This window comes from Doryrhamphus excisus, linkage group LG12, assembly GCF_037039965.1.
Source record: "Doryrhamphus excisus strain RoL-2023G ecotype Guam linkage group LG12, RoL_Dexc_Guam_v1.1, whole genome shotgun sequence".
In the NCBI taxonomy this organism is placed as follows: Eukaryota; Metazoa; Chordata; class Actinopteri; order Syngnathiformes; family Syngnathidae; genus Doryrhamphus; species Doryrhamphus excisus.
In genome coordinates this window covers 16,017,471-16,040,450 of record NC_136368.1, presented here as the reverse complement: position 1 = coordinate 16,040,450, position 22,980 = coordinate 16,017,471, and the positions used below count along the sequence as shown (strand labels likewise).

Here is a 22,980-nt window from a genome sequence, read left to right as displayed (position 1 = left end):
AATTAAACCAAATAAAAGCAACTTGAAATAAAAAGCAATGCAGAGACGATAAATGGCTGCATGCATTTTTGGTGTTTTATTCAAATGAGCATAATGAAGACAGCGCATGTGTGGCCATTGGGCTAAAACGCTAGTCAAATATTTTTTTATTTTGCAGTATGTCCTTAAAAACAGCAGATCACTCCAGTCATATGGCGACTGTCTTTCGCACTTCATATCGCTACTGCATCGTCATTTATTCCATGTAACCAACCACTCCTGCTGCTGTACAGGTTCATGCATCATGCACCATTTTTCTCTTATTCCTACTGATTACCCTTAGCCTTAGAGGTGGCGTTTTTTTTTTTTTTGGGAAGCGGAATACCTCAAGACTGAGATGGATCTCATTATTCCTGCCGCTTTCTCCTTTCTGCCTTTGTTGTATCAAACAGAGCAAGGATGAGTATGGCGCTCCTTCTCTTTGATTACCTGTCAGAGGAGCCCTAACATCAGATGCAGACGAGGTAAAAGCTACCATTACCTAAATCACTTCTCTTTAAAGACGTGGCCCCGAGCTTAAAGGGGAACAAACTCTTACTAGCGACTGATTTGACGGGAGTGCTCCGGGCAACCTGGATAATGGTGGGGTTATTAATAACACACACACACACAAAGTTGACTGACAAGGGGGGTTATATATGTTGACAGACATCATCAAGTTAAGTAAGCTCAGGCCATAGAGAGAGAAGACCAATCTTTAGAGGGGTGTGGCTTATGACCCGAACAACAAACTGGTTCAACCTTTTCGGGTACAGTTTATGTCTAATACACTAATACACCTTTTCCACTGACTGTCTTCTACTTTGGGGTCTGTCAACAAAACACACCAACATGTACTTTAAAATAGAGACTTAGTGGTGGCGGTAATGACATCACAGAGGGGGGGTTGGCAGGGGTTGGGGGGGTTATATTTTATATAAGGTAATCCCTTGTTTACCACGGTTAATTGGTTCCAGACGTGACTGCAATAAGTACATTTTCAATATCACTTTCACTATCTTTTGCATCATAACGACTCTTCTGATGTTTGCTAACTGAGACACTCCCCCCCCCACCCCCCACCCCCAGAGCAGGTCTCGCTGTCACGGCCGCATCTCTTCAGACCACATGTGTGTATGCGTGAGTGACAGGAAGAAAAAGCTCTGACTCGCATAGGCAGAAGTTCATTTTGTGCTACATTGTTTCCATGTATGAAACACAAATTTAAGACAAACTGTCTTCTTTATAGGCTACACGGTGGCCGAGTGCATGCGCGGGTTTTCTCCGGGGACTCCGGTTTCCTCCCACATTCCAAAAACATGCTAGGTTAATTGGTGACTCCAAATTGTCCATAGGTATGAATGTGAGTGTGAATGGTTGTTTGCCTATATGTGCCCTGCGATTGGCTGGCGACCAGTCCAGGGTGTACCCCGCCTCTCCCCCAAAGACAGCTGGGATTGGCTCCAGCATGCCCACGACCCTTGTGAGGATAAGCGGTACAGAAAATGAATAGATGGATTTATAATAGAATATATGTCTATATGTGCCCTGTGATTGGCTGGCCGCCTCTTGCCCGAAGACAGCTGGGATAGGCTCTAGCATACCCGTGACCCTCGTGAGAATAAGCGGTATAGAAAGTGTATGAAATGATGAAAATGCACATTTCCTCGGCTTAAAAAAAAAAAATCACAGAGCACAGCATGCTAACTGCAACATAGAGGCTGAATATCAACATGTGGCCCCGGAGCCGCGGGTTGCCGACTACTGGTCTAATGCAATAAATTACAATACATTACTCGGATATTGGTGTCAGCAATAATTGGAGCCATATGCTGCTAATATTTTGACACTACGCCTGGCAAAAAAGTTGCCACCAAACTTTTTGCTTTGTGCTTCCTTTTCTGCACCCTGTCTTTTTTTGCAGGGGGGCCAAAAAAAAAAAAAAAAACGACATTAATTGGGCAGCGGAGTGAGCAGCCAGTCAGACGGCTCTTTTCCCAGTGACAACGTCTGCTACCCGTTCCAACACGCTGAATCGGCTCAACGGCTCCTGATAAGGTCTATTAGAAACAGGCGAGGCTGTAAAACCAGAGTCACTAAAAGACAGCGGCTGACAGTCCAGAGACAGGCGGCTGGCTGCCTCGGGGGTGGGGATGGGGGTTGGGGGGACAAACAGGCTTTTGTGAATGAATGAAGGCCATTTTCCTGCATCTCCTAACCGATGGCCCCTCTAGCTAATAGATGCTAACGTCAAGTGAGCACTAATGTGCGTTGTGTCTGTCTTGCAATGTTTCTATGCATCCACCACCTCCTCTTTTTTTTTTCTCTCTCCTGTCAGCCCCTGTGCAGAGTCGCTTCATTTATTACGCCCCAGTCTCCCCGCTCTCGGGCCTCAGACTCGGTGAATAATGACGAGCGCTCACGCGCTTAAACATTTCGCTTTGTTCTGCTGACACACTAGTTACCGTGCCGGGCACCACGGGTCAGCGAACAGCGAGTCACTGTGGGACTGCAAGCAACTTGAATGATGACACACACACACACACACAAAAAATGAACATCTGCAGCACGACCTTTAAAGCTACCAAGTATTTTGTACCCTAATCCAATACTGATACAAGCCCATTTCGGGAATTCGAACCCGGTGGGCCATCTCCAATTTTCATGACGGGTTTTAATGCACCCTTCCCTCTGTTTGCATACTTTGGTGTACTAGGGTAGTCTTAGTCGGTCATCAGTTAGTAGGAGTGTGATGAAATATCAATGTATCGAACTATCCTAATATTTAACCCGACAATGGATTATCGATAGACTTAAACTGTGTATTGATTTTTTTTAATTATTCAAATATAGCCACTATAAACTTTTTTTTTCACCGTGCCTCTTCAGGCACTCGAGTCACCATTTTACTTACCATCCAAGAAGAGCTCCTTGCAGGAGTGGCAGACAAAAAAAAACAAACAAGACAACAAAATCCGAGATTTTAACGGTTTAAGTCAACACCAAAGCAATAAAAGCACGATGCATATGTGTTGTGTGCTATTTTTCACTGCTCTCTTTAAAAAAAAAACGAAAAATCAGCAAATAAACTCTTTGATGATTGCAACACCGCAACCTCACGTGCATCTAATTAAAAGATATTGCTCATTTTTATGAGGAAGCTGACATCTTTTTTTGTACGCCGCAGATGAATAGATTTTGTGTGTGTGTGTGTGTTTAGGGCCAGATAGAAAAAGAGTAAAAAGTATCATGAGAAGTGACGGCAGCGATGTCAATTTCAATTTCACCTCCACGCCAGGGCAAGGTGACATGTCACACAGTTGTATTCGAGATGCAACAATGTCACATGATCGACGAGGAGAGGAAAGAAGGGGAGAGGGAAGATGGTGCAGGGGGTGGGAGGAGGACATTGGGTAACTTCAACAGCACCTTCAGGAATACATCTGATACTTTAATAATGTATTCTGCAGAGGTCAGTGGATGATGTTGTGTGGGTGAGCTCTGAGAGAAAAGTAGATACTATACATGTTCTATTATTAAACTCTTAGACGACAGGGCGCTGATTGGAAGCAGCAAATGTGAATACTCATTATACAGGGTGGGCCAAAAGTTGGTATTCTCATGAAATTTGGGTGGTGTGATTAAAAGCATTAACATCAATGACAATGTGTCAAATCAATCTCCTCCATCCAATCCTGTCTTTTGCATCTGTCTCTCTCACACCAACTACCCTCATGTCCTCCTTCACTACATCCATAAACTTCCTCTTTGGTCTTTCTCTACGCCTCCTACCTGGCAACTCTAAACACAGCATCCTTCTACCAATATATTCACTATCTCTTCTCTGGACATGTCCCAACCATCTCTCTGACTTTATCTCCAAGGCCTCTAACATGTAATGTCCCTCTGATGTACTCCATCCTGATCCTATCCATCCTGGTCACTCCCAATGGTACTCCATTCTGATCCTATCCATCCTGGTCACTCCCAATGGTACTTCATTCTGATCTTATCCATCCTGGTCACTCCCAATGGTACTCCATTCTGATCCTATCCATCCTGGTCACTCCCAATGGTACTCCATCCTGATCCTATCCATCCTGGTCACTCCCAATGGTACTCCATTCTGATCCTATCCATCCTGGTCACTCCCAATGGTACTCCATCCTGATCCTATCCATCCTGGTCACTCCCAATGAGAACCTCAACATCCCCATCTCTGCTACCTCCAGTTCTGCTTCCTTGTCTTTTCCTCAGTGGTCCAGGAAAACCCTAACCCTAACCCTAACCCTAACCCTAGTCTCTAGACCAGGGGTCAGCAACCTGCGGCTCCAGAGCCGCATGTGGCTCTTCAACCTCTTTATTGTGGCTCCCTTTGCGATGCTTGAATATTTTTAACACCCGAGTGGGGAAAATGCACGTCTTTTGTAATGAGTTTTAAAAAATCCAACTTTGTCTGAGACCATGAATGCATCCTGAGTGAGTTCTGACTGCTATCCAGTTCAGTACATGAAGGAAAACAAGTAATACTTACCTACAAATCTAAAAAATAAATTCGAGATAATTTAAAAACAGCGGCATGGGAACTTGTTTTTACGTTTACAGTAGTTTACACATACATTTATGTAAGTTTATCTCCAAAACTAGCAAGAGTACTCCAACTCGTCTTTTCTTATCTGAACTACTTTGATACCCCCAAATTCCCTCCAATGTTGTTTTAAACATACTATATGTTTTGCGGCTCCAGGCTATTTTTCTTCAGTGGGCATTGGGTAAAATGGCTCTTTTCATAGTAAAGGTTGCCGACCCCTGCTCTAGACCAAACAACATGGCTGGTCTCACCACAGTTTTGTATACCTAAGACTTTTATATCCGCGACTAAGCTTTGAAATAAAACTATTAAGCATTTGACTGTGCCATGTTCCACATAACAGTTTTGTCTACAGTTTATTTCTATTTTTCACTTGTCCGGTTTTGTTATTTTGTTCCCGCCTGTTCCTGTGTTGTGTTTAGTTCCACCCCTTTACTTCTTTAATCAGCAATTTGTGGTGTTATGAAAAAGCACAGAGGAGGCAGTGTGGTGCTGCTGGTTCATTAGTTTTCCTTTTCCTGTTGTAACCTTGACTCCTGGTTGTTTCCTCAGCATCCCGTGCACTCTGTTGCATCTCAGGCTGCTGTTCCAACTAGCCAGGTTATGTCCTTCTTACAGTGTGTTTATTCTACCACCCTGCATGGAGCGTTTATTTCTCGGCGTAAGCTTTTTCTTTCTTTTTCTTTGTGTTTTTGGTAAATTGTTTGACTTAGTGTGAGCTCAGGCTCAGTTGAAGATTTTTTTTTTTGCCACACGTCACAGATTGCGATGCACTTCCTGTGTCTTTTTTTTTAAATGTTCTGAGCGTATAACAAGTAATGCATTCAGTAATTTTTTTATGTACTGTTTTTCCTGATCTAATAGAAGTACCCCAAACGAGCCATAAAGCCAGAATCCAAACAAGCTGAATGGCAATTTTAAAATGTCTATTAAAGGATATTACTGCCGCTTGGAAATCACTTCAGGAAAAAAAAAAAAACTTGGACTTGGAAAACAGTAAACACATTGCATGGAGTGTGAGAATGAGTGCCAAGGTTGACATAAACATTAACCTTTCCACACTTGCAGCAAATCCTGAGATTTGCCGTGGATCTATTTTGGCTACACAAGCAAATCTGCTAATTGCAGCTTGATTGAAATGAAAAAAAAGTGCGTTTCGGGCCCTGGCGTTCAGACAAGACGCTTGCAGATTGCGCCTGTGACTAAGACGGAGATAATAAAGATAGATGGGAGAAACACGAGGGAAATCAGCATCTTTTCGAGCTGCTGTAGCCTTTTGCAGATGGCTCACGTTGCCTGTGAGCTGAGTGAGAGTGTGCTGTGTGAAGTCGAATTCTTGTACTGTCGCGGTGTGGAATAATGGAGTGTAATTCCTTTTCCACTCGAGTGCATCCATCTGTTTGCTTTAGGGGACAATGAAATCCTCAATCAGTTACAATTATCACACGGTTTGCAAGGACTGCCTGTGACCTACACACCCCATTCCCAAAATATCAGCACATACATTTTTTTTCCTCTTCTACTCCTGAACCACTGCACAGAAAATTTGTCAGAAGGTGCACCACTACTGTGTTGCCTGTGTTATTAGTTGTGTACGCTCAGCAAACACAACCCAATATACTGCCGGATTGGAGGAATGACAAGCAAAGCATCTTTCCGGGCACTGGAGAGACTTAGCAACTAATTGTACATAATTCATTGACCATTTATCTAATGTTTATAAACCTTTGAGGATATCTATATTGTAGCGTGCCAAAGCATTTTGACCACAACCCATTAGGGCAGAGGTAGGGAACCTATGGCTCGGAAGCCAGGTAGGGCGCTTTTGATGACTGTATCTGGCTCTCAAGCATTTCTTACCACAATAAAAATGTATTTTTGCTAACATTTTAAAGTAAACATCACAGAAATTACTGTATAATATTAAAAATCAACAACTTTTTGATGCATTTTAATTTGTCCATCTATTTTCTACTGCAATACGGCCGACCATATCCATCTTTCCTGATATTTTCCAGGTCAAACACCAAAACTCGATTATTACTGGGTAATGCGGTAGTCTACCTCGGTCATCGAGATGTCAACATGTAAATATAAACTTTTCTCCTTTAGTCAAATAGTCACCTAGCTAAAGCTGCAGAACCAAGCCTTCTGGCAAAGATGGCCAAAAGAATGAAATATACTGAGTATGGTGCAAAATTATGCAGTAGCAGAAGTTGTATTAATGGCAACAAGTATTTGATTTATTATTAGACACTGCGCTGCTCACGAAAGTGTGCTGGCCACACCCCATTGGCGTGCGGTAGTGTGCCTGGTCTACACAATTAGAGCCCATTAGTCTTACATAAAAATGCACACATTTCATTGCATTCAATGTTTAAAAAATATATATGGCTCTCACAGATACACATTTTAAAATATCTGGCCTTCATGGCTCTCTTAGCCAAAAAGGTTCCCGACCCCTGCATTAGGGGGTGCTACAAATGTCATTCTGTGTGTTTTTAAGTGACTGATTTGTGTTATAGTACTGTATAATATGATGCACATAACATAGAACATTCATTTTCTACCGCTTTTTTCCTCACGGGGGTCGCGGGGGTGCTGGAGCCTATCCCAGCTGTCTTTGGGCGAGAGGCGGGGTACACCCTGAACTGGTCGCCAGCCAATCACAGGGCACATATAGACAAACAACCATTCACACTCACATTCATACCTATGGACAATTTGGAGTCACCAATTAACCTAGCATGTTTTTGGAATGTGGGAGGAAAACCGGAGTTCCCGGAGAAAACCCACGCATGCACGGGGAGAACATGCAAACTCCACACAGAGATGGCCGAGGGTGGAATTGAACCCTTGTCTCCTAGCTGTGAGGTCTGCATGCTAACCACTAGACCACTGTGCCGCCTTGCAAATAACATATTATACATATTATACTCACAACACACAAACACGCATACACACCTACATATACAGATTGTGAAGAAGTGGAAGTGGACCGCATGCACATGGCAACTGACAACATGTGTGATGTATACATTTTGTCAGTTATCATGGAGTTCATTGTATTCCACACATATTCATTCACACACACATTCTGATTTTGTCTACAATAGATAAGATTGGGCTGATAAGACAAACAGGCTAACTACATTTCTTTCACAGGAAACCATGGAAATAGAAATACAGTCTATTGGCATAATAATAACATGGGCTGCTGTCGGGGACATAAACGTAAAACAAGCTAAAACAGAACCCTGACCCTCCGATATCACTTCCTGTCCTCCAAACATCTGCCTGTCCCGTAGGCAACACATTTACTGTGCAATGGGGGTGGAGTCTGGGTGATCAATCTCTGCCATCCTGGTCTCCTTGAGGCGAGGAAAGGGGTGTAATATAATTGGCCTGAGGCTGGACGGTCCTGTGTTGGGTGCCATGGGTGGGACGCCCTAGGTTGGGCCACATGCCGCTCCATGGGGGCAGGGTGGTGAACATGCTCTCCTGGTTGTGGTCAGGTTTCTTATCTTTTGGTGGGGTCGGTCTTGCCGGTCTTGGGGGCTGGCACTGCCTGTTTTTGGTCGGGGTTGCCTCTCTGTGGCCGTTCGCTTGTCTTCCCGGGAGGGTTCTGTGGACTGGGTCTGGGGGGGGGGGGGTGTTTCCTGGTTCTGCCTGCCCCCATGGGACAGGTGGCTCTCTGGCGGCATGTACTCTGGGGCATGTACTGACTAAATACACATCCACACACTTGTGTGCACATACAATATACTGTCTACATGTATACATACATGCAAACATGCATACATTTAGACACGCATACATATACAGTAAACCTATAGAGTTTCAAAACCTCGCCCTATTTGACTAATCCAGATAATTTTATACTTGTATTCAGTATCCTCCATCATCATCATGTGTTTTATTTATTAGCGATTGTATTGATATTGATTGATTGATCAGTGCCTTATAAAGCCAGCTCTGATTGCTCCTTGCAATGACTCCAAGTATCTTTCACCGTATTTGACCAATCCAGTTGATTTCTATTTAGTATCCTCTTGCCCACTCCATCCTCACAATGCGTCTTCTGTCAAGTCTTCTATGTGTTTTATTTACGGGCGATTACATTGATAAATGCCATATAAAGCCAGCCGTGATTGCGCCTTTGCGATGGCTCCAAGATGAAGTGTCTTCCTGTGACTCCTGGCAAGGGTTGCATATTCATCTTTCTCGCATTTTACTGCCAATCCACTGCACCCCATCTCCTTCCCGCTTCATCTGCCTTCCATGTCTGACTTAAAAAAAAAAATCAGGGCGCTGGCCTCTATCTGTGTGCATTCTGGCCACCATAAATCTGCCACGGTGCCTCCGTAAAGGCGCCCTGGGACGTGACTCAACAAATATTAAAGGAAAGGTTGAGAATAAATAAACAAAAAATAAATAGTGCTCGGTAGAGGTGACCTGTGTGCAGACAAAATGGGGGACTTGACATCAAATGCATGACATAATATACAAACGTGGCGAGCGAAAAGGTGGTGAGAACAGAATGATAAGCGGCTGTTATATAACCCATTTGGCCCCTGTTGCCGTCTTTTCAAGGTCGATTAAACTTGATTGGTTATGGTGCTGCGTCTCAAGTCAAGATTTATACCGTTGACATAAGCGATTGACAACTTCAATCGGAAACCAAGTGTAAAGAGAAAAATAAACTACTACTTTGAAGCATATGACAACTAACTAGGTAGTTAATATACGAGGTACATATTGTCACATACATTGGAACTTACTGCTTCTGTTCATCAAAAAGTACAAAAGGATGAACTCAAATGCACCACACTGGTTATGTCTGTAACGTCCAGTCCAGGGTGTACCCTGCCTCTCGCCCGAAGACAGCTGGTATAGGCTCCAGCACCCCTGCGACCCTTGTGAGGATAAGTGGTAGAAAATGAATGGTAACATTGGTATCGAAACTGATTAATACCATGTAATACATACATGTAAATCACAAAAAAAGTCAAAAAAAATTACCGTATTTTCCGGACTATAAGTCGCATTTTTTTCATAGGTTGGCTGTTCCTGCGACTTATACTCCAGAGCGACTTATAAATGAAAAAACTGTTTATGTTACATAAACATTGGACACCTTTTCTGTTCATGTTTTTTATGTAGCTGAATAAGCATTGTGTTAGCATATCTTACACCTATTCAGCCTATTATTTTATTGTTAGTACTTGCCTTCCAAGATGATGTAATGTCTGTTTTGGTAAAGTAGTTTGTGAAATGAATTACCTGCAAAAAATGCGACTTATACTCCAGTGCGATTTATGTATGTTTTTTTCTACCTAATTATGCATTTTTGGCTTCGTGCGACTTGACTTATACCTCGCCCGTGACTTATAGTCCTGAAAATATGGTAATTCGGATTTAGATTGATTCAGATTGCTGATGCTAATTTTTTTCAAGTATCGCTATTGATATCAGTCTTGCCCACCACTGTGTCTTGCCCAAAACCCTGCTACTCACTTTCAAATTATTATGCAATCTGGCTCCCCCTGACCTCACTTTCCTCCACTTTCACTCCCCAAACTGTCGACCTTTGCTCTTCTGACGCCAACGTCCTGTCCCCACCCTCATTGGCCGAGCACAGTACCCTGCTCCCTCCCTCTGGAACGCCCTCCTCGCACTCGCCCAAAACTGCACTGACCTGTCCGCCAAGGCTGAAACTGAAATCCATCTCGTCAAACTTGGGTTGTTCTTTGCAGAAGGGGTTTCCGGCATGTAATAAGGATGCAATGTAGCGCTATGTACTTTCCTAAAACATCTTATGCCATCAATGTGTTGCAATTCTATTAGCTATTCGGGTCAGTAATACAAATATTATAGCAACAGGCCACATTTTGCTACGTACATGCAACAAGCATTAATGGTTGCAGGACTGCAATATCTCCTTGTACCTGCAGGATATGCGAGTACACATTAAAGCTGATATATATGAGTATGCACTCATTTGGACGCAAACTCCCATTACTTCATTCCAGATAGCCCTGAAGTGAAAACACGAGATGAGTTCAAGTGGCTCTCAGTGGGACTTTGTCATTGCTCACTTCTATTCTCTCTCTGCCTCAAAGGCTGATCGGGGATGCTAAATCACCCTGGTCAGACGCAGACAAGGAGAGGCCAGCACCAGCGTGTGAATCACACCGCCGCCAGGGCATTGACCGATGGCAAACCTTCTGTACTTTTACACGTAAATATATAAAGTAGCGGACATGTATTTGTAATCGGATTTGTCTGCATGGTACAGAGGCGTGCTTGCTCCTACGTGGAACACATTGAGTGAGGAACAGGAAGCGTAACTGCCTGGTGATGTCTATTCTGTAAACAAATACAATTCAACCCAGGATGTGACAGGCGATGGAGCCTAGGAGGAAAAAAAAAAAAAGGTCAAAAACCCTGTAAGATAAGCGTGATTACGGAATAGCGCACACCTCTAATTATGGGTTATCACATGGTTTGTCTGGTATCCGAAGGTCTCGGGCTGATACTGACAAACCATGTGATACCAGACAAACCATGTGATGATCTTATTATCACATACTATTTCATCATGAGCTTATTATCGCGTACTATTTAATCAAAAGACCATTTTGATTAAAATGTTCAGTTTATTACATGTAATATATCTAAACAGTGTAAACACAATAATTGCAAAAATATTTCAACAATAATATTTTATCAACAGTCTTATCTTATCAATGTTTGACAATTAAAGTTCCATTAATCAAGTTTGGGTTTTTTGGTGACTGGAGAAGCACTAGGAATATTTATAGTTACAGTAACAATTCCTGTCACATGCGCAGAGTTTAGAAAGTTAAGCCCAGGGCTTGGACATGGACATGGACATGGTTAAACTCTATATTTTATCAGTATCACTGCCCTGGGCTTTGACACAGTATCATTTCGGCCTTTTCCCGTATCATTCATGGGCGGTTTCTAGGGTACAGGGCCAATTAATACTGTAGTATGTGATAATATAAAGTATAACGCATACACACACACACACACGCTGCAGGAAGCTTTGCATTAACAGTTACTACAGCAACACACTTCCTCATCGCAATCAAGACGGAAGGCCAACAATCCAAACAGCAGAAGGCCGTGCCAATTGTGCAACCTGTTCATGTATGGCTGAGAGGCTGAGAGGCTGTCAGCTTATCAACGGCAGCAATTTTTCACTCATGATCAGCCAACTGTGGAGCCGGCTACCTGGTCTGCATGGGCATGAGGTGGGAGACAAAAAGCTTACCTGCCGGTGAATCATTATATTTGTCTAGAAGGCAAACACCCCCGCCTCCTCCCTCCCTCCATCTATCTATCTGTCATCGTCTTTCCAGACCTCTCCATCTTGTGTGATCTGCCTCATCGTGACAAGACACCATTCACAAGAAAGAGGCAATGTGCACCGCGGCTCGTGCCCAGAATGAAGCATGCGGTATGGTGCGCCTGTGCTCATGCATGAGCACGCGTGAGTGGCCCATTTTGACCCCCCCTCAACGTCAGAGAAGACAAACAATGGCGTCTGGCAGCGGATGCGTTTCCAAGTGGCCAACCGGCGTATGGAACAGTTGGACGCCATATGGGCTCGCCATTGTTGACAAAACAGCCCTGGGGGTATTAGCAGCCACCGCCATTTGCATAGATGGTCATTTGTGCTGCTTATGGTTCCTCCAGTTAAAAACATAGGTGCCCACCGTCTAATCTCAGCTCTAGGAGAGGATTGGAGGCTGTTATGTACCAGCGGAACAAATCCATGAATGCTCTTACCTAGCTGCAGCTCCATGTTGTTAATCTTGTTTTCCGAAGGGAACAGGATCTTTGGAGGCTTGTCGGTCAGAGGGGCTGAAAAGAAGACAACAGGCACCATTTAATACCGTGACAAAAAAAAAATAGTGTGCTTATGTTCTTCATGACCCTCTTTACTGTCCCACAGATTGTGGGCACAACTTGCTTCCATTCCGTTTATACTTCACAGCTTATCCCAGCTCCACTGAAAAGGTTGTTTTTTGTCGTAAAAGGTGCAAATAGCCCAACGGATAAATAAACATAAACATATTTTGTCATAAATTGAGAATACTGTAATTTCATTATTATTTCGTATTTAAATTTTAGCAACAATCTAGACCAGGGGTGGGCAAACTTTTTGACTCGCATTGATATGACAAAATTTACGGCGGGGGGGGGGGGGGGGGGGGGGGGGGTGCAGAATATATATTTTACACGTAACAGTCCACCTGGTATTATTGTATCTGTAAAATTGTCATGCAATCTGCTATTATTATTTATTATTTTATATTTATATTTAAATATTTTAAAAATAATAAAATATTATAATAATTACAATAACATTAAAATAATAATTATATTATTACTCTGTAAAATATAACAATACTATTATGTATAATTAATATAATAATTAGCATTAATATAATAATTATAATAATCATAATAGTTCTAATAATAATTATAATAATCTAATAATCTAATAATAATAATAATAATAATTATTATTATTATTATGTGCTTGTGTCCCTTTTTTCAGGAGCACTTTGTAAACAACAGACCATGTCAAAAAACGAAATTGATAAAACCATCAAAAGGTTGGCTCAGGCCATGATGCCAGGTTGTATGTTGAGTTTAAATGAAATACTTTGGAAAGATTGGGCGGGCCGTATTCAAACACTTGGCGGGCCGGATGTGGCTCCCGGGCCGTAGTTTGCCCACCCCTGATCTAGACACACAGTAACCAGTTCATATATTTTCATTCATTTTTTGAATTTTTGATCAGCTAATAATCAGTTGTGGGTGGGGGTTTGCAATGAATTGTTGATTTTTTGGGGGGTCCTATTTCTTCTTTTTGTATTTGAAGCTCTAATTAGAACCTGCTTAAGATCCAATAGTGCAAAATGTCAATTCTTGCAAACAGGTACAATTTTTGCATTTATTCATTCATTTTCTACCGCTTTTCCTCACAAGGGTCGCGGGGGTGCTGGAGCCTATCCCAGCTTAAATCCCCAAAACAACAGTTTAATAAAAATTGGTACATTTTTTCTGAATACTTCCTTTGTTCATTCATTCATTTTTTACTGCTTATCCTCACAAGGGTCACAAGGTTGTTTTTGTCGTAAGAGGTGCAAATAGCCCAACAGATAAATAAACATAAACATATTTTGTCATAAATTGAGAATACTGTAATTTCATTATTATTCCGTATTTACATTTTTAACAACAATCTGGACACACAGTAACCAGTTCATATATTTTCATTCATTTTCTACCGCTTGTCTTCACAAGGGTCGCAGGGGGTGCTGGAGCCTATCCCAGCTGTCTTCGGGCGAGAGGCGGGGTACACCCTGGACTGGTATTTTTCATAGAAAAATGTGAATACAAATTATGTAAACTCTTAAATCCCCAAAACAACAATTTAATGAAAATTGGTGCATTTTTTATGAATACTTCCTTTGTTCATTCATTCATTAATTTTTTTACTGCTTATCCTCACGAGGGTCGCAGGGGATGCTGGAGCCTATCCCAGCTGTCTTCGGTCAAGAGGCGGAGTATGCCCTGGACTGGTATTTTTCATAGAAAAATGTGAATACAAATTATGTACTCTTAAATCCCCAAAACAACAATTCAATTAAAATTGGTGTATTTTTTATGAATACTTCCTTAGTAAACTACAAAAAATCTCAAGTTTGTCTGTGTGAAAGAGCATTATCGCGGCCGCAAAAGTTAGAACCGAAATGGATTATTTCCGTTCCGAGATAGAGCTGTACCGCACGGAGCTAGTGTGAGCCTACAACAGAGATTTCAATGTGAGCCCGGGGTTACTTTATGCACCAAATCTTCCTAAATTCTTACACGTGTAACCATAAACTGACGACAAACATCACAAGGCATCCATATGCCTCACCAATGGTGCCAAATCGCATAAAAGCCGGCCGTGTGAGCTGCTCCTTCCATCGAGGGAATAGCTACCAACAACATGCAGCACTTTTGTTGATGTTAAAAGCAATTGTGTGTTCTATGCGGAAGGTCGCGCACTTAAAGGGCTGGTGAGGTTAAAAGAACACAAAGAGCTCTACTTATCCGTACACGACCGAGCAGTTACTGTTAGGAGAAACAACGTTTTATCTCTGTTTACGTGCCATCACTCCGTTCATTTTATGTTAATGGTTTAGTTTATTTCCAACATGCTTCACAATAAACATCATGTTTAAACTTGCACAATTTAACATGTCCGAAAAGGAGTAAGAAGAAGCAGCATTTATGTAATCCCACCACTTCAAGAAACAATACAAGCAGTTGATGTTTGCTAAATACAAGGATGAAGAGTCTTGAACCAGTCATGATGTGCTATATATATCACTATATTGACACTTACTATGGTACCCATTATGTCATTGTATTTTGTACTTCGGTACGTGACAAATATTAAAACGAAAATTTTTAAAAATTAAAAAAAAAAAACTATATTAGGAAAGCAGGAAGTGAACAAATGTAACAGTTACATATCACCTTGCACTTCGGTACATTATTTAAACCCCCCCCCCAAAAAAAAACTAAAAAAAAAACCTTAAACTGTATTATGGAAAGCAGGAAGTGAACAAATGTAACAGTTACTGATTGTAAAAGTACCAGATGGAGGGGTAGGATTTAATAAGCTTTGCTTCTTCCTACTCCTTTTGGACATGTGGAACTGTGAACTGATTATGTGATGCATTCAATTGTAATCGATGCATGTTCAAATGAAATAAAACCATTACCATTACTTCTTTGTGTTTCAGCAATTAATGAAATATTTTTTCTTCTATAAATAAATAAAGCTGTGGTCATCTCTTGTGTCCCTGCAGTGATCCCGGAGCTTGTGTATCACAGTTGAGCAAAGTACTGTAGATACGGAATAATAGGAGTGTAAAAGTGACTATAGGGTTGTTATTTCATGTCAACAGGGCTTTCATTCTGCAGGGCTTATCCTCATGAGGGTCGCATAGGGGGTTCTGGAGCCTATCCCAGCTGTCTCCTGGCGAGAGGCGGGGTACACCCTAGACTGGTCGCCAGCCAATCACAGGGCACATATAGACAAACAACCATTCACACTCACATTCATACCTATGGACAATTTGGAGTCGCCAATTAACCTAGCATGTTTTTGGAATGTGGGAGGAAACCGGAGTACCCGGAGAAAACCCACACATGCACGGGGAGAACATGCAAACTCCACACAGAGATGGCAGAGGGTGGGATTGAACTCAGGTCTCCTAGCTGTGAGGTCTGCGTGCTAAACACTCGTCCGTCGTGCAGCCCTTCTACAGAGCTTTCATAATGGTAAAACTGTATGGAGAAAGTTATTCATAGGTACCAAAAATTATTCCATTTATTAATTTTGATCCCTATTACGGTAATGAACAGCAATAAACAAGGGGGTTCTGCATTAGTTTTGGTTTTTCCCATCAGAGGTTGCCACAGCGAGTCCATCTCATGAATGATTGTGTGTGGCCATCCTGGTGCACTGAGCATCTCCAATGGTTGGGTGTTGGGATCCGGAACTGGGATCAAACCCGGTAGTAGCGTATAACATTTCACCACCCAGGCATTGTGGCATTCTTTAAATAATATTACATAAATGAATTCAGGAATAAATGAAATTGCTCTGAATGCACACACATTTGCAATAAAAACGCTGCTATTGTGTGAAACAGACGACTCCCGGCAGCATACTTTTCAGGCACATCTAATTATTAAGCGGTGAATTTGCAACGGCAGCTTTTTTAGGCTTTTTTTTTTTTTTTTTTTTTCCTCCCCTTCCGCAGTGTTTCCAATAAAGATGCTTCCTCGGAGTGTCCTCACAAGCTCTGGACTTATTACGGAACCTCTCTAACAAGCTGTTTGAAAACTCAGCTCTTTTGTGTCCGTTTGGGAAAGAGCCGGCGTCTTTCGACAAACTGATGCACAATAAAGGGAGGAATTGATCGGTTAGAGGCTTTCCCGCGCGTCGGGGAAATTGTTCAGAGTGGTCCAAGAGAAACATTAAAGTGAGAAAAGGGGGTTGGTGTTTCGGGTGTGAAGCACTTCCTGGTAATGTTTGTAAAGCACGATGGAGGATGAGGACATGGACCAGAGAGGCGTGGTCGGTCATGGGCTTTTAGGCCCCACTGTTTGCGCTTGTAATGGGTATTACATAGCATACAGATACAGTTTTAATGACATATCAGAGCTCTTTTTACATAATTACACAATGTGTGATCCTATGGCTAATTAATGCACTGAGCAAACAAATGAGGACAAGCTGTGGTGTTGATAGGAAGGTGAGCGAGAGCACTGAGAGAAGTACTCCATGTTAGCTTCAGTAAATAGGAAGTATATACTGATACAGTCTACAAAATCATCTTTTTGCAACTAGAAATTAAACTTGAATATATACATTTCAGTAGTCAGTGTACATCTTGCATAGCTATCCACTAAAAATGACTGAACACACAACCATTAATGTCTGAATGCTTAGCATCATGGTCTGCACTACATGGGTGTGCATCTGGCAACTTGGAAGCTACAGTTCATTGAAGAAGCATATGAATTCCAAAAGAGCATGATCCCCTCCCATGGGAAACGGGGCCGCATGGCAGTTTTCCAACACGATAAGGAGCCCAAACGCCAATATGACAAGTGCTTTGCTGAGGGAAGTGAAGGTGATGGAGTGGCCAAGTATGTCTGCTCCAGATCTGAACCGAACCGTACACCTCAAGTCGATTAGCACAAGGTGTCGAACATCCACCATTTTGGATCGACATTCTTCCCAATATTTTGGCTTTTAAAGGCATTATTATTAATGGTATTAAACTTTTGATCAGCTAATAATCAGTTGTGGGTGGGGGGTTGCAATGAATTGTTGATTTTTTGGGGGGTCCAATTTCTTTTTTTTGCATTTGAAACTCTAATTAGAACCTGCTTAAGATCCAATAGTGCAAAATGTCAATTCTTGCAAACAGGTACAATTTTTGAGTTTATTTTATGATTAATTCATGAATTAGCATTCTTTATTTAGTTTTTTAATCATATTTTTTATTATTTTGAGTACTTTTTGATTAACTTAATGAAACTTAATTTACCCTTTCTTATTATATTTATACATGTTTTTTTCTCTCTTTCTCTCACTAATATAGCACAATTATGTGACTCGTGTGACCACTTTTTTTCCCCTCTGTTCTTTTTTTTTCTTTTTCACATTCAACCTGATTCCTGTTAGTATACATTCCACTTCTCCAGCGACAAATCTGTGACAAATCTTGAGATACTGCACAACCCTCCGAATGTCCCATGTCCATGTATTGTTTCATTGTTTCACCTTCTCGTCCAACTTATATGATCTAACTTAAATATCCAACTTATATGATTATCCCAGTTGTAAATACATACAAAAAAACAATCTTTCAAACATTTTTCAACTAGTTCAAGAGTGCTGTTGTCACACATGCAAAGAGATATCACTTCCAATGTGTCATTTCTGCATGCTTTTTGCTGTCATTTTAAAACCGTGGAGCATTTTTGAGCTCAACTTAACCAAACTGCACCAGCGAGTGGACCATATCACCTCGTACTTAGGTACGAGGTGCATTATAAAAAAAAAACTAAAAAAAAAAACCTTAAACTGTATTATGGAAAGCAGGAAGTGAACAAATGTAACAGTTACTGATTGTAAAAGTACCAGATGGAGGGGTAGGATTTAATAAGCTTTGCTTCTTCCTACTCCTTTTGGACATGTGGAACTGTGAACTGATTATGTGATGCATTCAATTGTAATCTGATGCATGTTCAAATGAAATAAAACCATTACCATTACCATTACCATTACCAAGAGCCAGCTTAGCCAAGTGTCGGTGCACACCAGGGTTTGGATGATCACAATAATACTTGATCAAGCAAACTGAACTTGAAGAGCAAATGCACCAGGTTCCCTTTAAATGTGATCACACCCATGTTAGCGTCACATGGACAAAAAGTGAAAATAATTCCGAAGCGAAATGTTGCGAGTGCTAGTGACATCATCGGTAGAATAATGGAATTGGCTGACAGAAGTGACGAGTACAATGGTGACGGATGCTTGATGTCTAGCGTCTGCAGGAGACATCTCCGGTGGAGCTTTGCAGTCTTTGCGCCGTTCTCCGTCTACACTGACACTGATTGAAAAGAAGCAGGAGGAGGAGAAGGCAATTTTCTGAAAGTAAGGCGACAGTGCAGTCCTGTGAGGATGTGAATGTCCGCCGCTGTGACTGCATAAGTACCACACTAGTGTCCATTTGTATGCTTCCGCCAAAGAGCTTTTTGCATTAAAACTACGTACGGTTCCTGGCATCTGTTTAACCCTGGGAACATTAGCCAAACAGAAATGTAAGTCATGTTCAGAAAAAAAAAAAAAATTATACAATTTAATTTGCAATTTTCCCCCAGTTGGCCACTCGGAAACAATTCACCTGGAAAGTCACAGAGTTTTTCCGCCACTGTGCAGAAATAGGATTGTGGATGATTGATCACATCGCTTATGGCTACAGAATCCCGCTCTTGTTTTTTAAAATAGCTACATGGACGCCTGCACGCACTGAGCTCCATGTTCACCATTGCAGTCATCGCATTACGGCTGTGTCCGCACTTGTGGTTAGATAATCTGGTCCACAACAAAAATAGCAAAAAGATACCTGGTGTGCACAATGATGTGATACAGTTAACGCGTAGGCCACACAGCGAGGAGGTTCGATTCCCCACTCTGGCATTTCTGTGTGGAGTTTGCATGTTCTCTCCGTGCATGTGTGGTTTTTCTCCAGGGACTCCGGTTTCTCCCACATTCCAAAAACATTCATTCATTCATTTTCTACCGCTTTTTCCTCACAAGGGTCGTGGGGGTGCTGGAGCCTATCCCAGCTGTCTTCAGGCGAGAGGCGGGGTACACCCTGGAATGTGGGAATACACGGAGAAAACCCACACATGCACGGGGAGAACATGCAAACTCCACACAGAGATGGCCGAGGGTGGAATTGAACCCTGGTCTCCTAGCTGTGAGGTCTGCGCGCTAGCCACTCGACCACCATGCCGCCCATTTCAAAAACATGCTAGGTTAATTGGCGACTCCAAATTGTCCATAGGTATGAATGTGAGTGTGAATGGTTGTTTGTCTATATGTGCCCTGTGATTGGCTGGCCACCAGTCCAGGGTGTACCCCGCCTCTCGCCTGAAGACAGCTGGGATAGGCTCCAGCTTGCCCGTGACCCTTGTGAGGATAAGTGGTAGAAAATGAAATAATAAATAATAAATAAAACCAAATATGGCCCCATGCCTTTTAACTTGTATGCTATGAAGGCGATGCTAGATTTGTTTTTTTATGATGGGTTGATGCTTACACCATTTTTCATATTTGTAATTTATTTTCTAAGATCCATTTTTAGCGTTTACATGAAAACGGTAACATTTGTTAATGTTTTGTGTTATCAGTCACAAATGACAAAAAACAGACTTTTAGAGCCCTGATCTTAAAACGTCTATTTAGAATAACTCATTTATGATTTATCTTTTCCAAGTCGGGGCTTCAAGACGGCACAAAGCAAATGGCCACCTCCCTCCCACACATCATGTACAGTGTTCCTCATTTAAAACGCCGCTTTGTGAGTCTTAATGAGTTTATTTACACACTTAGCTAGGATTACATTTAAAGCGTGCTGATGGAACATGTTTGCGTTGTAGCAAGAGGGACAATTAAGTAGTCTCAGGGTGGGAGTGAGTTTTTGAAATGAATCATTGGACATTGAACAGCTGGTGTAATTCACCCCTCATATTTGGTGGCTGTTTATTGTGTATTTTCAAAAAGTAGGACATCGACCTCTGCCACTGATGCGGTCAGATTCTTCTGTCGCTAGGCAGGACTTGTGGGGCACACAATCATTTGTTCTTCAAAAAGATTTGGCAGTAGCACGTAGGGGTGTCACGAGACACCCAACACACGAGACGAGGTGATGCATGAGAATGACCTGAAATGAGATTTTTAACCTTAATGTTTTTATTTGAACCCTCTTGCTACCTGTTGGGGAGACACGCATGCACATGGTAATCCATATATGGAGGATGGCTAAATTGTTCAGTTCATTTTCATTTACCTTGTGATTAACTTAAGTATTAATGATCGCAAAAATATCACAAAGTACAAAATACAAAGGCAGCACTGTAAGGGTTAAGGATATTGAGACGCATTGACATAATCACTGGATCACTAATCAGAAATCAGTATTAAATATGAAATATTTCATTGGAAGTAGAGACAAACATTTAACCCCGTTATTAAATTAATTAATTAATTGACAGCACAGTTAACTATGGCAGATTTTTGTGTGCATTTTTTAAGCCAAATATTATTAAATAAATAATTAAAATAAGAATATATTAATTTAAAAAAATGTCAGGAAAAATAATGAATTGCCCATTAATTAATTAAATTGGGAAATTTTAACTGATCACTTTTTTGTAATTACCAATGTATTTCATTCATTAATTATCTTATTTTTTGGTGAATGAACTTAATTTAAGTTTCAGATATTTAATTTCATGAAATAAATGGCTACTAAATAAATAAAAAGGTCATTAAATAAGCATAAATTTCATTAAATAATTGAAAAAGTTCATGAAATATATAAATCCATCATGAAATAAATATGCTGGTCCTAAAATGAATAATTAAAAAGCAATTTCACAAGAAACATTCAAGAATTAAATAAGATTTGACAATTTAATTAACGAATGGCCAACATTAGCGACAAACTAGTAGTGATTGGCTGGCGACCAGTCCAGAGTGTACCCCGCCCCTCCCCTGAAGTCAGCTGGGATAGGCTCCAGCATGTTTGTGACCCTCGTGAGGATAAGTGGCATAGAAAATGGATGGGTGGATGGATAGTTGAGAAACGCCTCTGCTGGTTGCAACCAAGTAGAGCACTTCCTTTTGTAAGCCATTAATCAAAAAAGTTGAATGGACAAATGGATTATGTCCATCACTCGTCATTTCAAGTGAAGCGAGTAAAAAAAAAAAAAAAAAGTAGAAGTGAGGCACAGACAGGCAGCTTTGCCGCAGAACACTCGTCTTTTTGTCTGTGAGGATCTGTGACACATATGGCGAGATACAGTAGCACTGTTCCCGCTGGAAAAATAAATCCTTGAATGTGCCATGCAGTCCTCCAACAAAGGCGTTTGAAATCCGGAACACGAGGGGAAACAACGTTGTGGTTGTCTCTGAGCTTTTCTGCCAGTGTGAGTGTATGTATGTATGTGTGTGTTGCAGTGTGCGCACTCACGCATGTAGCCTTAAGAAGAAAGAAGAAGAAAAAGGTGCAAGAAAGAAAGCATATGAAAAAAAACAGGCGTGAGAAGACATGGAAAGGAACTTCATTCATTCATTCATTTTCTACCGCTTATGCTCATGAGGGTCGCAGGGGTGCTGGAGCCTATCCCAGCTGTCTTCGGACAAGAGGCGGGGTGGAATCAAACTCGGGTTTCCTAGCTGTGAGGCCTGCGTGCTAACCACTGGTCCGCCATGAAGACCTGAATATTTTTCATAGTCATTCATTCATTAATTTTCTACCGCTTATCCTCACAAGGGTTGCGGGGGTGCTGGAGCCTATCCCAGCTGTCTTTGGACGAGAGGCGGGGTACACCCTGGACTGGTGGCCAGCCAATCACAGGGCACATATAGACAAACAACCATTCACACTCACATTCATACCTATGGACAATTTGGAGTCGCCAATTAACCTAGCATGTTTTTGGAATGTGGGATAACCCACGCATGCACGGGGAGAACATAAACAAACTCCACACAGAGATGGCCGAGGGTGGAATTGAACTTGTGTGTCTTAGCTGTGAGGCCTGCGTGCTAACCACTCCGTCACCGTGCAGCCTGAAAGCAAATGAAACATTTTTAATGAGGGATGTCCTCCAGTATGTTCAACAAGCCAAAGGAGCTGAGGTCATGCTGTATGTATTGCCTCATGTCGCTTGTTGTCACTGTTAGGTTTTCCTGGACACACACACACACACACACACGCACACACACACACACACAACAGCTTGTAATGTGCCAGGTCTGTCTTAATCCACCTGCTTCGGTTGCCCTCCCATGTGGTCGTCTGGGTTGTCTTCCTGCTCTGATGGAATGACGCACACTTCATGAGCTCTGCACTGATAATAACAGAGATTATTCTTCACCATGGCCTGCAGACAGATGTTTTTATGGCCCGCTCGCTCTTGTTCTACACGTGTCCTGTATTGATTTCTACACTGCATGTCCA

The 22,980-nt window shown here is 41.7% G+C and overlaps 1 protein-coding gene across 6 annotated transcripts in view; it reads right to left on the bottom strand.

Annotated features, from left to right (window-relative positions):
- il1rapl1a (interleukin 1 receptor accessory protein-like 1a) overlaps window positions 1-22,980 on the bottom strand; it is a 249,207-nt gene that overhangs the window by 54,228 nt on the left and 171,999 nt on the right. For all 6 annotated transcript variants that reach the window (XM_058082067.2, XM_078795163.1, XM_078795164.1 and 3 more), the window contains one exon: window positions 12,428-12,502. In XM_058082067.2, coding sequence (XP_057938050.2) covers window positions 12,428-12,502 — 75 coding nt within the window. The remainder of the gene's footprint in view (window positions 1-12,427; window positions 12,503-22,980) is intronic.